This window comes from Lithobates pipiens, unplaced genomic scaffold (genome assembly GCF_037356315.1).
Source record: "Lithobates pipiens isolate NorthernLeopardFrog02 unplaced genomic scaffold, aLitPip1_a1.2 Scaffold_27, whole genome shotgun sequence".
NCBI lineage: Eukaryota > Metazoa > Chordata > Amphibia > Anura > Ranidae > Lithobates > Lithobates pipiens.
The window spans coordinates 21,921,513-21,942,005 of NW_027507788.1; the positions used below are offsets into that span (position 1 = coordinate 21,921,513).

At 45.4% G+C, this 20,493-nt stretch overlaps 1 protein-coding gene across 1 annotated transcript in view; it reads left to right on the top strand.

Annotated features, from left to right (window-relative positions):
* LOC143933644 (cell adhesion molecule CEACAM1-like) overlaps positions 1-20,493 on the top strand; it is a 64,135-nt gene that overhangs the window by 33,772 nt on the left and 9,870 nt on the right. Inside the window, exons 5-7 of the mRNA XM_077456596.1 lie at positions 682-972; positions 9,524-9,766; positions 13,819-14,127. Coding sequence (XP_077312722.1) covers positions 682-972; positions 9,524-9,766; positions 13,819-14,127 — 843 coding nt within the window. The remainder of the gene's footprint in view (positions 1-681; positions 973-9,523; positions 9,767-13,818; positions 14,128-20,493) is intronic.

Here is a 20,493-nt window from a genome sequence, read left to right on the forward strand (position 1 = left end):
GTGATATTAAAGAGGGATTCCGCCCAAAAAAAAAAATATTAAAAGCCAGCAGCTATAAATACTACAGCTGCTGACTTTTAATAAATGGACACTCACCTGTCCCGGGTTCCAGCGATGCCGGCAGCCGAGGCCGATCGACCGCTCGTGCCTCGGCTGCTGCCGCCGCCATTCGAGGTGAGGGAATCAGGAAGTAAAGCGAATCGGCTTCACTTCCCGGTTCCCTACTGCGCATGCGCGAGCTGCGCCGCGCAATAGGAAATCTCCGCGCTGTCACTGGGACCCGTGTGCGTCCCAGCAGACAGCGCGGCAGGGCAGGAAATGGCGTAGACTCCCGTGGGAGTCTATGCCCGGAAGTGGGTGAAAATACCTGTCTTTGACAGGTATCTCCACCCCCCTCCCCCCTGAAAGGTGTCAATTGTGACACCGGAGGGGGGGGGGGGGGGTTCCGATCAGCGGAGGTTCCACTTTAGGGTGGAATCCCGCTTTAAAACTCCCATCCCATATTTGACATCCAGTTCTAATGTCAACTGTTGGATAATCTAAGGTTATCCGTATGAGTGCATGCATTATTATGCTATGTTACGGATTTTATAGCCGTTAGGAGGTTTAAAACTTTTACTTCTTTGGAATCTGATTTTTTTTATTTGTTTTTATTGTTTTTCTTTTTTTTTTTATTTGTAGCCCCAACTTCTGCAGCAGAACTGACCAGTAATAAGACAGAATTGGTCTGGGTGGGCGAAATGGTGTCTTTCAACTGTTCAACGCAACTTACAAATGCCAGCTTTACCTGGAATGTGAATGGATCTTTATTACCCGGAAGTGGTCAATATGAGCTTTTCGAAGACACTGTGGGACAGTTCTCTACTCTGACCATCGGCTCCGTCTCCACAAATGAAACAGGATCTTATACTTGTGAAGCTCGTAATGCAACAACGAACGAGACCAGTAATTCTCTGTTCCTGAATGTGGGCAGTAAGTAATATGTATTATTTCTATGAGAATGTATGGTGATTTTGTAAATATACTTTATAAAAAAAAAAAAAAAAAGTAAAAAAAAACATTATAACATAATATTATATATGAAATGTTAATAATAATTCTGAGAAATTATTCCATTTTTTTTCATTTACATGTTTCAGTTGCTGTATAAGAGGAGATGATTTACTAAGGAAAATAAACAAGAGCACAGTGGTGTAGTGGTTAGCACTCTCACCTAGCAGTAAAAAGGGTCGCTGGTTAAAATCCCAACCACCACACTACCTGCCTGGAGTTTGCATGTTCTCCCTGTGCCTGTGTGGGTTTCCTCCGGGTACTCCGGGTTCTTCCCACACTCCAAAGACATGCAGGTAGGCTAATTGGCTTCTGTCCAAAATTGACGCTCGTATATGAATGGGGACTTTGGATTGTGGGCTCCTTGAGGGTAGGGATTGATATGAGTGTGCAATGTACAGGGATAGGGTAAATTGTAGACACTGACTCAGGTTGAACTGGATGGACTGGTGTCTTTATTCAACCTTACTAACTATGTAACTAAATAAACCCAGGGCCGTCTTTAAGGCAGGGCAAAAGGGGCAGCTGCCCTGGGCCCTGTCATTGTTGTGGGACCCAAAGCAGCTGCCTCATACTTGCCAACCATCCCAGTTTAAATTCCCTTGTCCTTTGACATTTTAGTCCTGTGCTGTGTCCCAATATCTCAGTGTGAAGTGCTGGTACTAATACTGCCCAGTCCTGTCTTATTGTTGTGTACAGATGACTCACCTGCAGACCCCATGTTTAGATGTAAATAACAGGCATTCATATGTAAATAGCGGCAGCATTCATAAATCAATAGCTGCGGCCGGTGGCATTGATATGTAAATAAAGGCGACATTCATATGTATATCATGCCCCCCCCCCCTGCAGCGAGAAGATGATGTGCTGTAACCTCTAGCAACCAATCAGTGAGCTGTAATACTGTACATTAATCTCTAGCAACCATTTAACAAGCAGAAATAATTTGCTGTAACATCTAGCAACTAATCAGTGAGCCGAAATGTGTGCTGTAACCTCTAGCAACCAGTCAGTAAGCAGTAATGATATACTGTAACCACTGGCAAGCAATCACAATTGCTGCCTGATCTGATATAGAAAACTCATTTTAAGTCTAGCTGCTATTTATTGTATGTCTCAGAGCAGGTGGAGAGTGAAATTGAATGGGGGGGGGGGGGGGCCCAAGAAAAATTTTGCCCAGGGTCCAATCAAAATTAAAGACGGCCCTGAATAAACCGTTAGGGTATGGTCGGATTCGGGGCTTGCTTGCGAGCACGGGCATTCACTCACTTAGTGATGATAATACACCAATCTTCTAGTTTGATGCGCACATTAATCATTCAAATAATGTTTTAGCTCAGTTCACATGGGCAGTAAAACCACACGGTTGGTCTACACCCATGCCTGTTTGCCCACGATCAAATAATATGGTTGGCTGTTCGAGTCTATAAATACTTTCGCACCCATAATGCTTCACCTTATGATGTGACGAAATTCTAACCCGGAATGTCAAGTTTGGTAGGTGTTGCTCTCATTGAGGTCAGTGGACTGTAACTGCGTTCCAACGGTCTGTTGTAATGCAAAATCCTTGTAATCAGAAAGAAAAAAACAAAGCCGGGAGGCACCAATATCGCCTACCACAGGGGAATTGTGAGCAATGCCTAATGTTACTGCTGCCATAAACCTAGGGTTGCCACCTCATTCCTTTAAAACCAAACACATATTGATGACACAGGTTCTGTGGCTGATGAAGGTTCACTTAGTGCCTTTTGTGCGTTAAAATAGCCTCAGAATCTGCGTAATTCATATGTGTTCGGTTTCAAAGGGATGAGGTGGCAACCCTAGATAAAGCCATGGCCACACCTCCCAACTTTTTGCGATGGGAATGAGGGACACCTATCAGCAAAAGTATGCAGGCATAGGACACACCCCTTGCCACGCCCCCTTCAAGGAGAATTGTACAAAAAAAAAACAAGATCGGTTAAACCCACAAGTGTTTTTTTTTTACCACTACTATTCCTTTGTATTGGCGTTTGAAATTTACAAATGCAGCAATTTAGAAACAGGGCTGGACTGGGACAAAAATTTGGCCCTGGACTTCATCCAGACCGGCCCACTTTAATTTCTCAAACACGCAAAAAACAGTATATAAACTGTACGCAATTGGGCAAAAGAGCCCCTAGAGAGCCCCTCCTTACATCTGGGTCCCCAGAGAGCCTCCCCTTAGATCAGGGTCCCCATATAGCCTTCCCCTTACATCAGGGTCCCCAGATAGCCCCCCACTTACATCAGGGTCCCCAGAGAGCCTCCCCTTACATCAGGGTCCCCATATAGCCTTCCCCTTACATCAGGGTCCCCAGAGAGCCCCTCTTACATCAGAGTCCCCAGAGATCATCCGCCTTACATCAGGGTCCCTAGAGAGCCAACCCCTTACATCCGGGTCCCCGCAGAGCCCTCCCTTACGTCCGGGTCCACAGAGAGCCTCTCTCTTACATCAGGTTCCCCAGAGAGCCCCTCCTTACATCAGGGTCACCAGAAAGAAGGCAGGTAGTGGGCTGGGACCCAGTGGTTGGGGACTCCTTGACTGACTCGGCGCTATGGGCCCCAGAATCGGGGGCTATAGCCCCAAAAGTCCCCCCCCCCCAGAGATGCCACTGGCTGCCACTGAAACCGGCCCACTGAGCCATCGGCCCACCGGGAAACTCCCTATAGTCCCTATGGCCAGTACATGCCTGTTTAGAAATCAGATGAGAAGTTTAACGTAGTTTATCTAACATTTTGATAGATAAAAAGTGCATTTTACATACAACTATATAAATCAGACAAAAATGAGGGACAAATGAGGGACAGATGGACATCGAGAGTCCCTCGAGATCTGGAACAGTTGGGAGCTATGGATAAAGCCCACCGTAACATTCTTTCCCAGAGCACCACCAGACCGTGGCTTTGCCCAGCCAAGAGTAGAATATATCATGAAGATAACAATAGGCTGCAAACGGATGTCCAAACCACTGGAGGAATTTATTTCCGCATCAATGGCAATAAATCAGCAATGGCAGCACAAATGACTTGACAAGGTTTGCACTGCTTGCTGAGATTTATGATTAAGGATTACAGTGTGAAAGGTGCCAAGGTGGTCTGGCTGCCACTGCTGATTCAATGCTTGATAAAGCCTTCCAGTGGTCTGGACGTCTGTTTAACCGCTTCAGCCCTGGAAGATTTTACCCCCTTCCTGACCAGAGCACTTTTTGCGATTCGGCACTGCGTCGCTTTACCTGACAATTGCGCGGTTGTGTTAATGTTGTACCTAAACAAAATTAACGTCCTTTTTTCCCCCACAAATAGAGATTTCTTTTGGTGGTATTTGATCACCTCTGTGCTTTTTATTTTTTGAGCTATAAACAAAAAAAAAAGCGATCATTTTGAAAAAAACTCTTTTTTACTTTTTGCTATAATAAATATCCCCCCAAAAAAAAAAAAAAAAAAAAAAAATATATATATATATATATATATATATATATATATATATATATATATATATATATGTGTATATATATATATATATATATGTGTATATATATATATATATATATATATATATATATATATATAAATTTCCTCAGTTTAGGCCGATACGTATTCTTCTACATATTTTTAGTTAAAAAAAATTGCAATAAGCGTATATTGATTCCTTTGCGCAAAAGTTTTAGCGTCTACAAAATAGGGGATAGTTTTATGGCATTTTTATTATTAATTTGTTTATTATTAGTAATGGCGGCGATCTACGATTTTTGCCAGGACTGTGACATTATGGCGGACACATCGGACAATTTTGACACATTTTTTGGGACCTTTGTCATTTATACAGCGATCAGTGCTATAAAAAATGCATTGATTACTGTAAAAATGTCACTGGCAGGGAAGGGGTTACCCACTAGGGGGCGATCAAGGGGTTAAAGGGGTTGTAAAAGTAAATGTTCTTTCACCTTAATGCATTCTATGCATTAAGGTGAAAAAACATCTGACAGTCCCGGCGCCCCCAGCACCCCCGTTTTACTTACCTCACCCCTCGAAAGTCCCGCGCTCGTCCTCCGACGTCCTTTCGACCGTTCAGCCTGGCCGCTGATTGGCTGGAGTGGATGGATGGAAAGCAGCGCAGCCATTGGCTCGCGCTGCTGTCAATCACATCCACTGACGCGGAGTGCCGGGGGGCGGGACCGTGTGATACAGCCGCCGGCTGTATCACGGGAGCGCGCCCGCAGGTGTTTCTCACCATGTGAGGGAACTCGCATGAACGTGAGAAGCATCTGCAGGAGGAAGCCGAGACAGCCGCCGGGGGACCCCAGAAGAGCAGGTTCGGGGCCACTCTGTGCAAAACGAGCTGCACAGTGGAGGTAAGTATAACATGTTTGTTATTAAAAAAAAAATAATAATTCACTTTACAATCCCTTTAATTGTGTTCTCCTAGTGTGTGTTCTAACTGAAGGGGGAGGGGACTGTGTAGGGGAGATGACAGATCGCTGTTCATACTTTGATCGTGACCACCGGGCACTCGCATCGGCTTCAGGGGCGAGCAGGCCTCATGCGCACGCGCCCCTAATGGCCCTGTCGTGCCATTCTGTACAACCGCCCGGCTGATCGGCAAGTGGTTAAAGCTGTTTGTTTCATCATGCCCTTTGCAGACTTATTCTGAATGGGAGGGTCAGGTTCATTATAATCACTTGGTGCACTCTCAGCGTTCTGATGAGAAAAGCTGCAGTGTCTGCATCCCTCTAGAAGGAGTATCTCACCAAAATTAAAATTCCTTTTAAAGGGGATGCCTAAAGTTTAACTTAAGGCCCATACACACAATCAGACTTTTTGACAACAAACATGCAAATTAGCTGTTTTGGAGCAACATCCGACTGTGTGTACGATCCATCAGACAAACTTTTTTGGTTTTCATCGGACTTTTGTTGGCTGTACGAACGGACAAACTTTCTGGCAACAAAAGTCCGATGGAGCAAAGTCTGATCGTATGTACAGAAAACCATAGGACTTTTGTACAAAGTACAAACAGGCATGCTCAGAACCAATGCAAAAGATCAGACAACAATACAGAAGTTGACCAAAGGTGGCGGTAAAGAGCAGAAAAACCACGTGATTTGGTGAAAGTTGGCTGAAAAAGTCCTGCTGTGTGTATGCAATACAAGTTCTCGGCCGATGCCCTTTGTACAAAAATCCAAGGGAAAGTTTGTACAAAGTCCTATCGTGTGTATGAGGCTTTAAGGCCCATACACATGATCAGACTTTTTGACAACAAACATGCAAATTAGCTGTTTTGGAGCAACATCCGACCGTGTGTACGCTCCATCAGACAAACTTTTTTGGTTTTCATCGGACTTTTGTTGGCTGTGCAAACGGACAAACTTTCTGGCAACAAAAGTCAGATGGAGCAAAGTCTGATCGTGTGTACAGAAAACCATAGGACTTTTGTACAAAGTACAAACAGGCATGCTCAGAACCAATGCAAAAGATCAGACAACAATACAGAAGTTGACCAAAGGTGGCGGTAAAGAGCAGAAAAACCACATGATTTGGTGAAAGTTGGCTGAAAAAGTCCTGCTGTGTGTATGCAATACAAGTTCTCGGCCGACGCCCTTTGTACAAAAATCCAAGGGAAAGTTTGTACAAAGTCCTATCGTGTGTATGAGGCTTTAGGGGGAAATCAGGGAGCCAATCACACAAGGAGGAAATTACATTTCTGGGAGTGTTCTGTGCACCAATGATGTAAAGAATGCCTCCAGGTTGCCCTACTGTATTACATTTTACAGGAAATTACAGCAGCTGAAGTTGAAAAGAAGAGGTAATTTTCAAAAACATTTAAAGCCTGGTTCATACCTCTGCATTTTTTTAAATTTTTTTACAGAAAAGCACTACTGTCCATTTAACATGGTTTCCTATGGGACACATTCACATTTATGCTTTTTCCAGCTGCTGCATTTTTGGAAAGGTGCATTTTTTTAGATCAACAGACTTCAAAGAGGAAGCAGCAGAAAAGCGTGTTGTGTTGTGTGTTTTTTTTTGCAGCGACTTTACCGTGATTTTGCAGTGATTTATGTTTTGCATTTTTTTTTAACTCTGCCTAACAACAAATCGGACAAAAAAGAGCACAAAAAAAACACATCAAAAAACGTTGGAAAAACACATGTGCAAAACGCACAGCAGAAACGGATCGAAAGCAAATTGCATACGTGTGAACCAAGCCTTTTTACAACATGGCTTGTATATCATATGCATAGCCTATATTTTTTTTTTAGATATGTGCGATTAGTTTTGTACGAAACGAAAATTTGTACGAATTTCCGTAAATTCGTACATTCGGGAGGATCCGAAATACGAAATTTCTATGCTTCCAAATTTTGGAAGAAATTTCGTTTACGAATTTTAGATCCAAATTCTGTTACAACGGAAATGCGACTGGTGTTTTGTTTCTTCTGCTGCACACTGAAATAGGAGGTCAAACCCTAATTCCGCGTACACACGACCGGACTTTCGGCGGAGTTCCGATGGACTTTCCGAGCGAACAGACTTGGCCACACACGACCGGACTAAGTCCGTTCGAAAGTCCGTCCGTTTTGAACGTGACGTAAACGGGACTAAACAAGGAAGTTCAGTAGCCAGTAGCCAATAGCTTCCCTTGCGCCGTATTTGGTCAGTCGGACTAGCACACAGACGAACGGTTTTCCCGATTTTTAGTCCGTCGCAATTGAGCCTGCTGGATAGATTTGAAACATGTTCTTTTTCTAGATCCGTCTGATTTTTTTTTTTCAAAAAACGGTCAGACTAGCTCACACGCGATCGGATTGTGGGACGGACTGATCCCATCGGACCTAGTCTGGCAGAAAGTCTGGTCGTGTGTAAGCGGCATTATAGTTTCAATTTGTATCAGACAGGCCTTTGCACTACATGGTTTTGGTAAATCTGAAGACAAAAATCTGCAGAAAATCTAATAGTGTGTATGGGGCCCTGGAATTATTATTATTATTTTATTATAGAGGATTTATATAGCGCCAACAGTTTGCGCTGCGCTTTACAACATAATAAGATGTTACAATTACAATACAATACAGGAGGAATCAGGGGGCTTTGCTTGTTAGCCCCTGTACACACGGTCGGAGATTTCGACAACCAAATCCATCGGATCTTGTCTGTCGGATTTTGTCCGTCGGATCTTGTCCGAAACTGTTGCATACACACGGTCGGACTAAGTTGTCGAAAAATCCGATCATTCAGAACGTGATGACGTAATTTCGTTACAACGGGACTACGTTCAGGCTAGTAGCCAATAGCTTTGATGTAGGAATTTGATCTGAGCATGCGTGGCACTTGGTCCGATCGGAATTCTCTACACATGATCGGAGTATGTCCTATCGGCCCAGTTGGTCGGAAAATATTTCCAACAAGTTGGAAAATTGGGTCCGACGGATATTCCGACTGAATCAGTCCGATGCATACCGCACACAGTTGGATTATCCGACGACACGGTCCGATAGGACACATTCCGACGGATTCTCCGACTGTGTGTACAAGGGCTTAGAGTTTACAAGCTAGAGGATTGAAGAGAAGTAAGGGACACATCTTTTTGCATCAGTTGCTTGCTTATAACACAGAAGTACATTATCTAGTTTATTCCTGCTGTCCAAAACCCACTGTTTGCTGAAATAAAATTAAAATAAAGAACCTCAATGTGGGCGGGATCAATGTCTGTGGTGGGGGCAGATCCTGACAATATTGTCATGATCCCCTTTCTCATGATTGATTTTGGTTTCTGGCTATGACTGTGTGCTCACACCCTCCACACTGCTCGATATCTCCCTGTTCAGCTCAATAATTAAGCAGTGACAACCGCAGCAGACTGCAGCTTGCAACTCTGGTGGGTGGATTACTCGCTCTGTAATCAGCCCTTCTGAACATTCAATGAAGCTTAACGCGGTTGTATAGTCATTTTTGGGGCTTTTGCCTACAGGAAAGCCTATAATAAGCCAATAATACGGCTTACCTGTAGGTAAAAAAAATATCTCCTAAACCGTACAGATATTCCCCTCGCAATACACCGCTGACCGCAGCGGCGCATGCCCACAGGGGACTCTCGGCTGAAAGTCCGGCAGACGCTGGCCCTGTCGGAAAGAAATCTCCCGCGCGCATGCGCAGGAGTGACGATATCGCGTCTCCGGCCACTCACAGCGCCGGAGCCGCAATACCTGGAAGACACGCCGAGGGAACATGTCAGCTCCCTTGGCGTGGATCGGGCCAGATGTCGGGGCCTCGTTCTAAGGTAAGTATTTCATAATAAGCTAGTATGCGGTGCATACTAGCTCATTATGCCTTTTCCTTTGCAGGTCAAAAAATAAAAATAAACTTCAGGGGTTTACTACCGCTTTAATCTATGAGCTGAAAATATATATATCATTTTGAATTCTCCTTTAACACTTCTAATTTCTTTCTTTTACAGTTGCCCCGACTAATGCAAGCATTTATTGTGGTTCGGAGGCACTCGCTGGTGGCGTGGTACTCATCTGCTCCTGGGCAGGAGGACAACCTGCAGCTGACATTCAACTGTCATTTGATGGCACAATTGATAATGCAACGGACGTGGTAAATCGAACTGTGCTTCTGGGTAATGAGGTCCAACAACCAGTACTCGCCTGTCAAGGAAATCAGTTGGGGAGAATATCCGAGTGCAAAACAAATTTTGGTGAGATATTGACATCAACTCAGCCTATGCATGTAGAATATACTGTATTCATCTTCTGATTAAAATAGTAAAGTCATATTCTATAGCAGCCTTTCATAACCTTTTCAACACAGAGGAACCCTTGAAATAGTTCTCCAATTTCGAGGAACCCCCTGCTAAAGATTAGAAATCTACAACTCCTGATACATTAGTGTGATGGTCAGTGGGAAGAATGGTCCTTACACTTGTGGTCATTGGGAAGAATTCCCACCTTACAGATAGCTAAAAAGATCAATGGTGTCAGTGGGAACTTATCTGAGAGGAAGAAATTGCCCAATGGTGAAGGAACCCCTAGCAACCTCTGGAAGAACCCTAGGGTTCCACGGAACCCTGGTTGACAATCACTGTTATATATAGTACAAGTAGATAGTATTCTATATAATACATAGTATGTAATTGTTAGGGGTAAAGGGCTATCCATAGAGAGACTGTTACTTCACTCTCAATATGGAAGGAGACAGTGGGGTTGATTTCCTAAAACTGGAGAGGGCAAAATCTGGTGACGCAGTGTATGGTAGCCAATAAGCTTCTAACATAAGCTTCTAACATTTAAAGAGGAAGTAAACCCATCAGGGTTTACTTCCTCTTTCATTCCCTGCAAAGGTAAAGCATAATGGACTACTATGCATCGCATAGTAGTCCATTATGTGTCACTTACCTGACACAGGAGCCAGCGAAGTCACCGCTGTCCCCTGTAGTCCAGCGCATCCATTTTCTCGGTGGGGTCTCGCAGCTCCGCCGCTGTCATTCGGCGAAGCCGCGATGACGTCACTCCCGCGCATGTGCACGGGAGCCGACACGCGCGGCATCTCCGTCGTTGAAGATGCCGCGCTCAGTGCGCCTGCGCGCCGCTGTCTACGGCACATGCACCGTAGACAGTGGTGCCTGTCTTCGGGCAAATGTCTCAGAAACCGTGTAGGTTTAGGAGATATTTCTTGGACCTACCGGTAAGCCTTAATCTAGGTTTACCTGTAGGTCAAAATGTTGTAAGGGTTTACAACCACTTTAACTTGCTCAATTAAAGAAGAATTGCAGTCTGCTCACATAATTTGTAATAAAAACATCTTTGCCATTCTGAAGCTTACCTCCAGCCACTTTGCATATTTTATATATATACTGTGAGTCTGTACTTCCCAAATATGCTGTAGAAATCTCCCTCCACTGAGTCTGGCTGCAGCCATTTTAACTGTGGGCAGCTGTAGCTGCTGCCTGTTCACTTCCTGGATTTACACAGATGCACAGAGGCACACCTAGAGCTCTGCAGCCCTCATTGGCCCTCTTATGACTCCCCCTCCCCTCCTGACAAACGTCCACAAGAGTGAGAAAGAGAGCTGTGAATGATGTCATAAGCCTAGGCCAGTGATGGCAAACCTTGGCACCCCAGATGTTTTGGAACTACATTTCCCATGATGCTCATGCACTCTACAGTGTAGTAATGGCAAATGGGAAATGTAGTTCCAAAACATCTGGGGTGCCAAGGTTTGCCATCACTGACCTAGGCTAATGACCAGACAAGAAACAGGAAGTGGGCTGTATAAGGTGTTTACTGGCAGAAAAAAATGTTTTTCTATCCAAAGTTAAAAACAACAAGGGCAGAAGATTTATTAGAAGGAAACTTGAAAAAATGACTGAAGGTCCACTTCAAGCTTTGACAAAAGAACCTGGAAGAAGATTGATTTCTATGCAGAGCTGCACCAGATTTTGCAGTATCCCATTTTAATAAATCAACCCTAATGTGTCTATAAAAGAGAAGTATGGGCTTGGGTTTTTTTTTTCAGATCCATACCTAGTTGGATGCTACATCTCTACCCCGCCAACTCTAACACAGAACCAAGTGATTGAACACGCAGGTCACTGTCAGTCACCGGCTCTCTGCTCTGCCCACTCCTCGTTCACTGCAGCCCAGGCATGTGGGTGGATCCCGACCATATGGTCGCAATGTATCCCAAGCGTGGACCGGCTCGGTGACGTCAGCTGACAGTGAAAATGGGTCTGTGATCCACAGGAGAAGTACAGCCAGGCGAGCATAGGCTGTACTTATCTTCTTTAAGTAAAAAAAAAAATCAAGTTGAGCTTTAAATATTTTTTATTTATTTATTACATGAACCAGTACATCCCAACAATATAATGAATATACAGTACTCTGAATTTAATGTAATCAAAGCCATGGATAACTACTTTGAATATTGACTTTAGGAAGTTCTAAAGTGGTACACACCAGATTTTTGCTTTCAACTGCATCAATTTGTACCCCTAATGAATGTGTCGTACCTTCTAAAGTTATTGTGGAGTCACTGTCTTGGTAATACTTCCAATGGGCTGTGGCAGTGGTGGCACCACAATAAAATGGTGAGGATTGTGCCGCTTCAATTCTTCTCTTCATAGGCTTGTTTGATTTAGACTTAGCACAGATTGATATTGTGGCCTGGTTCCAGTAGACCATGTCATGGTACTTTCACAATTTATTGAGAACATTTTAAACGTAAGGCCCCTTTCAGGTCTGCCTGTCAGTTTTGTCGGTGGACCAGAACGGGCACTCCATGTTAGTCTATGGAGCGATGGATGCCAGCAGTAACATGTCCGCTGACATCCAACCTGGTCTGATCCGCTAAAATCAGACGGATGGCCCTACGTTCGCATCCGTCCCTGGCGGATCGGATCAGGTGAGCGCTAATGAAAACAGATATGCTTTTCCGTTTCAGTCCGATTTCTCCATTGCAAGCAGCGGAGCTCGACAAGCCCATCCCCGCTCAGTGAGCAGAGAGGGACCTGTCATCCGCCGGCTCAACAGAGATCAACGGAGAGATCTCCCGCTGAGCTGGCGGACTCTGTGGCAGTGGATCCGCCTGGTGTGAACAAGGCCTTATAATTGCTGGGGATTTTTCGACTGCCCAGACTTCTACTTTAGAACTATTTGGTAGGTTACTTTCTTTGCATATCAGCATTTCTCTCTGTGTTACTGAATAAGCCTGATCCATTTGAACAGCATGAAGGTACAATTATAGGGGGTTATTTACTAAAGGAGAATCCACTTTATACTGCAAGTGCACTTGGAAGTAAAGTCGCTGTAGATCCGAGGGGGGCATGCAAGGGAAAAAAAAAAAACAGCATTTTAGCTTGCACATGATTGGATGATAAAATCAGCAGAGCTTCCCCTCATTTCAGATCTACCCCTCAGCCCCCGTACACACGGTCGGAGATTCCGGCAACCAAATCCGTCGGATTAATTCCGACGGATTAATTCCGGAAGAGGTCCGGAAGTGATGTTGCATACACACGGTCGGACTCAGTTGTCGGAAAATCTGATTGTACATAACGTGATGACGTTATTTCGTTACGACGGGACTACGTTCAGGCTAGTAGCCAATAGCTTTGGATATCAAAAAATACTTATGTATTAAAAAGGGCCCAGGCGCTACCTCTAGTGGCTAAAAAGAGAGATATATGTGCATATATGTGTACATACATAAATATATAGATGCACATACAGCACCACCGACTAGAAAATACCAATAGTTGTTGATGGTAAGACCCTCCAACATCCGCTAGTTGAATGCAGGAGAGTGGAGTAGACAGGGAAATAGCCAATAGCTTTGGTCTAGGAATTTGATCTGAGCATGCGTGGCACTTTGTCCGATCGGAGTAGGCTACACATGATCGGAGTATGTCCGATCGGAGCATTTTGTCGCAAAATGTTACCGGCAAGTTGGAAAAGTTGGTCAGTCGGATATTCCAACAGAAACAGTCCGATGCAGACCACACACAGTCGGAATATCCGACAATACGGTCCGATAGGAAACATTCCGTCGGAATCTCCGACCGTGTGTACAAGGGCTTAGATGTATAGCGACTGCACTTCCAAGCGCACTTGCAGTGCAAAGTGCATTTGCCTTTCGTAAATAACCCCCATAGTGTAGCATTTAGGTACCATAGTTCGGAATACTACTTTACAAATGTTCTGCAGTGTGGTGGTAGAAACAAATAAACACATATTTTTAATGTCCTCCTTTTAGAACGTCCAGTATCTTCAAGTCATGACAACAATACGATAACTTCAGTGATTGAAGGACAAAATGCAACACTGAATGTGAGCCTGACATCTCAAAGCTCTCTGATTTCTGAGTTCACATGGTTCCGTCCCAATCTAATTCCTGTTAATATCACAGCAAGCGATGGGAAATATAAAGTGGAAACCATTGGCTCTCAATCCATACTTTTCATCTCTAATTTGACTGTGGATGACAATGGGACCTATACATGCACAGCCAGGAATATCATTGGAAGCACAACCTTCAGTTTCCCACTTGATGTCAAATCACAAGGTAAGAAAAGACAATCGTGGAAACAAAATTTCAAAAAGATCATTCACAAAAGGGGGCAGATCTATGATTAAACTGGGTATTCATGTTGAAATCTGGTTATTCAATTGCTTTAGATCTATAAAAATGATGCAAGGGTCTTCTCTATTGAAAACAAATTGAATGGGTTGGTAGAGACTGTACAATCAGATTGTACCACAGAGGGGTAGCTCAGGAGAAAGTGATGGTAGATCTGTTTGCTCACCCCATACTGTTGCGGCCATTCAACCCACCTGCCTCAAGTACCAAGATGGTGCACATCCTTTTTCTATGATGAAGAAAAGGAATAACTGATGATCAGCCACAAAGATATTCCAGAAAATGTCTGAAAGTAATAACATGCCTTCACAAATGCTCATTATTACACACATTCTTTTCAAATATCGAGCCATGTTCAGGCAAATTTATGTCTACAATTAAAATGGAGAAAAAAAAGATTGTTAAGAACACAACCATCATAAGTCCTTGTACACATGGTCAGAGATTCCATCGGAATGTGTCCTATCGGACCGTTTTGTCGAATATTCTGACTGTGTGTGGTATGCATCGGACTGTTTCCGTCGGAATATCTGTCGGACCCAGTGGCGTAACTAGAACCTTCAGGGCCCGATGCAAGAAACCATGAAGGGCCCCCCTGAACCCAAGCCAGGGCCCTTCCCTCCGAGTCCGGCGGTGGAACTCCAGGGCGTGGTCACAGGTATGACCTTTGTGAGCCCTGTAGTTCCACCACTGGCATCAGTAGTTTTTTTTTATTATTTTATTTTTTATTTTTAGGTGCCCCATTGGGGAACTGTCCCTAGGCATGATGGGGTCCCCGTCCCCAGAAGAGATGAGGTCCTTTTCTCCAGGGCAGATGAAGTTACTGCCCCCAGGTGAGAAGGGGTCCCTGTCCCCAGGGGAGATGGGGGTCCCTGTCCCCACGTGAGAAGGGGCCCCTGTCCCCAGGGGGAGATGGAGGGGGTATGTAATGGTGTGTGGGGGATGGGGTCCTCTCACTCACCATGACCAAGCTGCAGGCCACGCACTCATCCATGTTGGCCTGGGCTCCATCCAGTGTGCTGGACGGGTGATCAGCATATCTCCCAGAAAGACCTTTCATCATCTGTGTATGACGGGGGAGGAGGGGGGCTGGCAGACAAGCCTGCAGTGTCCTCCGGGGGGCTCTCACAGGGCTGCACTGCATCTGTGTGCTTAAAGTTTGTTTACCCGGGAGAAGTATGCAGTGCAGTGCGGACCGGACTCGGGGGGGGGGGGACTCTGGCTGGGGAGAACAGACATTGGACTGAGCGGCAATGCATGGAGCAGGAGAGGGGTACTCTGAGGAGCCGGCTGAGGACACAGGTCATGCGGGGAATGCACAACTAAAAAGCAGCCAGTGCGATAGTCGAGCATGGAGTTCTGCTAGTCACCCTCCACCCACCCGTGTTCATGGTGCACTGGTACCCCTAGCTGCCTATGCTGCTACCGGCCATATGTAGAGGGGGCTGCATGGGCCCCTTGCAGCAGAGGGCCCAGTTGCGGTTGCGACTGCTGCACCCCCTATAGTTACGCCCCTGGTCGGACCAAATTTTCCAACTTGCTGGAAATATTTTCCGACAAACTGCTCCGATCTGACATACTCCGATCATGTGTAGAGAATAGCGATTGGACAAAGTGCCACGCATGCTCAGATCAAATTCCTACATCAAAGCTATTGGCTACTAGCCTGAACGTAGTCCCATCGTAATGAAATTACGTCATCACGTTCTGAAAGATCGGATTTTCTGACAACTTTGTCCGACCGTGTGTATGCGACAGTTTCGGACAAAATCCGACGGATTTGGTTGTCGGGATCTCCGACCGTGTGTACAAGGGCTTAGAAGACTTCCGCAATCATAGTTTCAAACACAATAGTATAAGGGCACGAATAACAATGACTAGCAACTCTGGCTGGGCCCATGCTCCTGGGAGGCCCATAAACTCCCCAACAAAATAGACCTGTCATAGTTTTAATGCCCTTCTTTGGGCAAATTTAGCTTTACCTCCATTCCCCCCTGCTACCCCTTCCCACTTATTTACCCAAAAACACTTTTTAAAACATTAAACACAGTCTCTGAACTATCTTCCACCCCTCAGTGTTTCTGTCTGATACTAGTTTCGCAGTATTGATATCAGCTTGACTTCCATTAACCTCGGTACTAAGCTTCACCACCCACCCATTCAATTAGAGTGAATCAGTAAATTGCAAGCACACTCTCACAGAACAGAACAATAGCATTTCAATGGGGCCTTAATCACTTGGACAAACAAAGTGCAATCCATAGTAACACAGTTAAACTTATGAGGAGGATTTTTGCCCAACACCTTTTTTAAGGCATAAAGAGAGTCCCGGAGCAGAAGGAGAGAAAAGGATAAGCGTAGGGACGGCATGACAGGTGTGGACAGCACAGTCATGCTTGTAAGGAAAAATAATTTGTCTCCTTTAAGAAAAGGGGAGTGGCCGGAGCAGGGGTTAGAAAACGATTAGGCAGAAAGGGGAGTGACGTCAGTAGTGAGCGGCAGAGGAAAAGATTCCCACCCACCCTCCCGAGTATCGTTGATTATAATAGGGGCTGTACGGACAGTCCATGGCAGTGGTTGGATCTTTGAAGGAGGAGAATATGGATGTTATATGCATATATAACATGGTTGGTACCCATCCGTGGTATGGGGGTTAACATGGTTGGTACCCATCTGTGGGATGGGGTTAGCATGGTTGGTACCCATCTGTGGTATGGGGTTAACATGGTTGGTACCCATCTGTGGTATGGGGTTAACATGGTTGGTATCCATCTGTGGTATGGGGTTTAACATGTTGGTACCCATCTGTGGTATGGGGTTAACATGGTTGGTACCCATCTGTGGTATGGGTTTAACATGGTTGGTACCCATCTGTGGTATGGGGTTAACATGCTTGGTACCCATCTGTGGTATGGGGTTAACATGGTTGGTACCCATCTGTGGTATGGGGTTTAACATGTTGGTACCCATCTGTGGTATGGGGTTAACATGGTTGGTACCCATCTGTTATATGGGGTTAACATGGTTGGTACCCATCTGTGGTATGGGGTTAACATGGTTGGTACCCATCTGTGGTATGGGGTTAACATGGTTGGTACCCATCTGTGGTATGGGGTTTAACATGGTTGGTACCCATCTGTGGATGGGGTTATCAGGTACCTTCTGGTTAACAAGAGGGTTAACCTGGAAGGGGTAAAAGGTGGGTCACTGAGAAAGTTGAGTACCGTCTCCGGGTCCGGGGGTTTGCGACTGGAGGCCTAAAGTAAAAAGAAGTTTGTCACAGTGACCAGTGGGGTGGGGTTCCCCTCAAAGACCCCAAAAGTACAAAAAGTTGGTTATGAGTTATTTTAAATGTTGTTTATTTAATCTCAAAGTAATTGTTAATAAAAGGCCATCAAGGCCATTTAATCCAAAATCTTGTCATGTCATTTGTGAGGGGATTTGGAGAGGGTTAGATATTATGGTTAACGGGTGGAGGAAGTGACTGTGGGTTAGGTCCTTCACATGTCATGATATGGCCCATAGGTAAAGATAAGACCCAGATCTGTTATAATTCACCTGTCAATTATGATCGTACAGTACTATATGTGCAATGTCTTAAAATTTAAGGATGTGGTTATATAAAGTACTTAACCAAGTATATATATGATACCAAGTGTAGCACTGTCCCCATAGGGCTTGCTGTGTGATGACTTCTTAGGCCTCCCTCTGATTACCTGCATGCAGTTGCTGGAGGTTTTTCACTTATCCCCCTTTACTCCCACTTGCTCTTTACTCAATGAACAGTCCAGGGTATTTGTGTTTTTGATACATTGTGGAACTTGGATGGGAGAAGGGAATAGTGGGATACTCCAACTGAACTATTAAAGAGGAAGTAAACCCTGATGGGGTTACTTCCTCTTTCATAACCTGCAAAGGTAAAGCATAATGGACTACTACGCACAAGTGAAGATAATTCTCAATGCTTTTCCCAGATATTAAATCTGTTCACCAGAAATGGTTGTGAGGTGTGTAAATATATAACACTAGAGTAAAAAACAAAATTAATTCATACATTTTTTATGTTGATTCAGTTTGACTTTTATGCTGCATTCATACATAATCGTGGGCGTGATTTCAAATGGCTTCAAAACGCGGGATGCGTTTGTGGTGCCATTACCTCTAATGGCACCCCAATCCCACTGCGATTTTGCCGCCATTGTCGTACAGTAAATCGCACTGCAATTTTTTTCCAAAAGGAACATTAGCTTCTTTTGGTAAGCAGTGTCATGCATTGTGATTTTCCGTGATTGCAGCGCGATTAGGGTGCCATTAGAAGTAATGGCATTGCAAATGCGTCCCGCATATTGCAGCCATTTGGAATCGCGGCGATGTGTGAACGCAGCATTATGCCCTCTACACACGGTCGGAAATTCTGATGGAAAAAGTCCGATCGGATTATGTTGGAAAATACGATCGTGTGACTTTTTCTATCGGATTTTCCAACACACAAAGTTTGAGAGCTGGATCTAAAATTTTTAGACAACAAAATCCGATCACATAAATTCCGATCGTGTGTAGACAATTCCGACGGACAAAGTGCCGCGCATGCTCAGAATAAACTGAGAGACGAAAGCTATTGGCTACTGGCCCGTTTATAGTCCCGATGTACGTGTTGTACGTCACCGCGTTCAGAACGATCGCATGTTCCAACAACTTTGTGCGACCGTGTGTATGCAACACAAGTTTCAGACAAAATCTGTCGGAAAAAATCCAGCAGATTTTGTGGTCGGAATGTCCGACTGTGTGTACAGGGCATTAATGTTGGATCTGTTATTATAAAAAAGGTTGGGATTTTTTCGAACAATAAATGTTTTGTAAGTGGGGCACAAACTAACTATACTTTATACAGTATAAAACAACTTTTGATTTTTTTTTTTAAAAGGGCACTCCACACCAAGGACGTCAATTGTTTATATGCAAAAAATAGCTCTTTTATTTCCATATCAAGAAGCAACAACATAAAAATCATCGGAGCATAAGAGCAACATTTCCAGGCCAAACCAGTTCTTTTTAAAAAATTTTTTTACATAAAACATATTAGAAGCCCTCGTTAAGGGACTCCTTTTGAAACATTGTTTTTTGAGAACCACGTGGATACTGATGGGTCAGTGACAGGGGCGGACTGACCATTGGGGCTCTCGGGCACTGCCCGAGGGCCCCATGCCACTAGGGGGCCCCATCAGGGTTGCCAGCCTCAATAAAACCAGGGACAGTATGTAAAAATCTGTGGTTTATTGTCTGTGTGTGTATACTGTGTGGCCCCATAATCTACTATTGCCCGCGGGCCCCATAATCTATTGCCCGGTGACCATTGCACAAGGTGCTTTATTGGGACTGATTGGTCTGCATTCTACATATTCAGTGAAACATTTGAAACAAAGCCCATATCTCTACCTCTAAAAACTTTTGATACATGTGAATTGTTGATTTGCTGATAAGTTGTAAGGCTGGCCGCAGGCCAGCCTGGATTTGTAGGAGGAGCCTGAGAGGGCTATTTAAACCCCCTCCTCTGTCAGGGCCAGTGTCGGTGGGATTTCTGGATGGTAGCATGTCATTCAGAGCTGCTGTCGGCCGCGGCTATGGTGGCGCCCCTTACAGGCACGGAGCGCCCGCCGTTCTCCTCGTAGGGGGGGGATGTGATCGGCCGCGCCGGCTCCCCCTCCCCCCCCCCCTTGTGAATGCAGCGCACCCGACCGGTTCTCCTGGCGGGGGGGAGGGGAAGTAATCGGCCGCGCCGCCCCCCCCCCACATAGGCTGCACACCCGCCGATTCGGCCGTTCTTCGCCTGCACTCTCCCCTCCCTCAGCTCTCCAGCGGGCTGTCCGCTCGGTATTCCTGCGGGGGAGGGGGGTGATCGGCCGTCCTTCACCCACATTCTCTCCTCCCTCTGCTCTCCTGAGTGCAGTCCGTCCCTCCCCCCAGTTTCTCCCTCCGGGGGGAGGGTGGTGGGCGGTCGTCCTCCGCCTTGCGATCTCCCCTCGGCTCCGGGTGGCCAGTGTGCAGCCGCCCGGTGCTCACGGGGGATGTTTCTTCCGCCTCCTCACACCTGCTTTCCTGGGCTCGGTCTTCTCCCCTCGCGGGTACGGAGCGCCGCCGTTTCTGCTTGTGGGGGGGAGGGGGAGGTGATCGGCCGCGCCGCCCCCCCCTCACGTTAAAATGATGATCCGCCGATTCTGGGGGGGGGGGTATTCGCCCGCGCCGCCCCCCCCTCACGTTAAAATGATGATCCGCCGATTCTGGGGGGGGGGG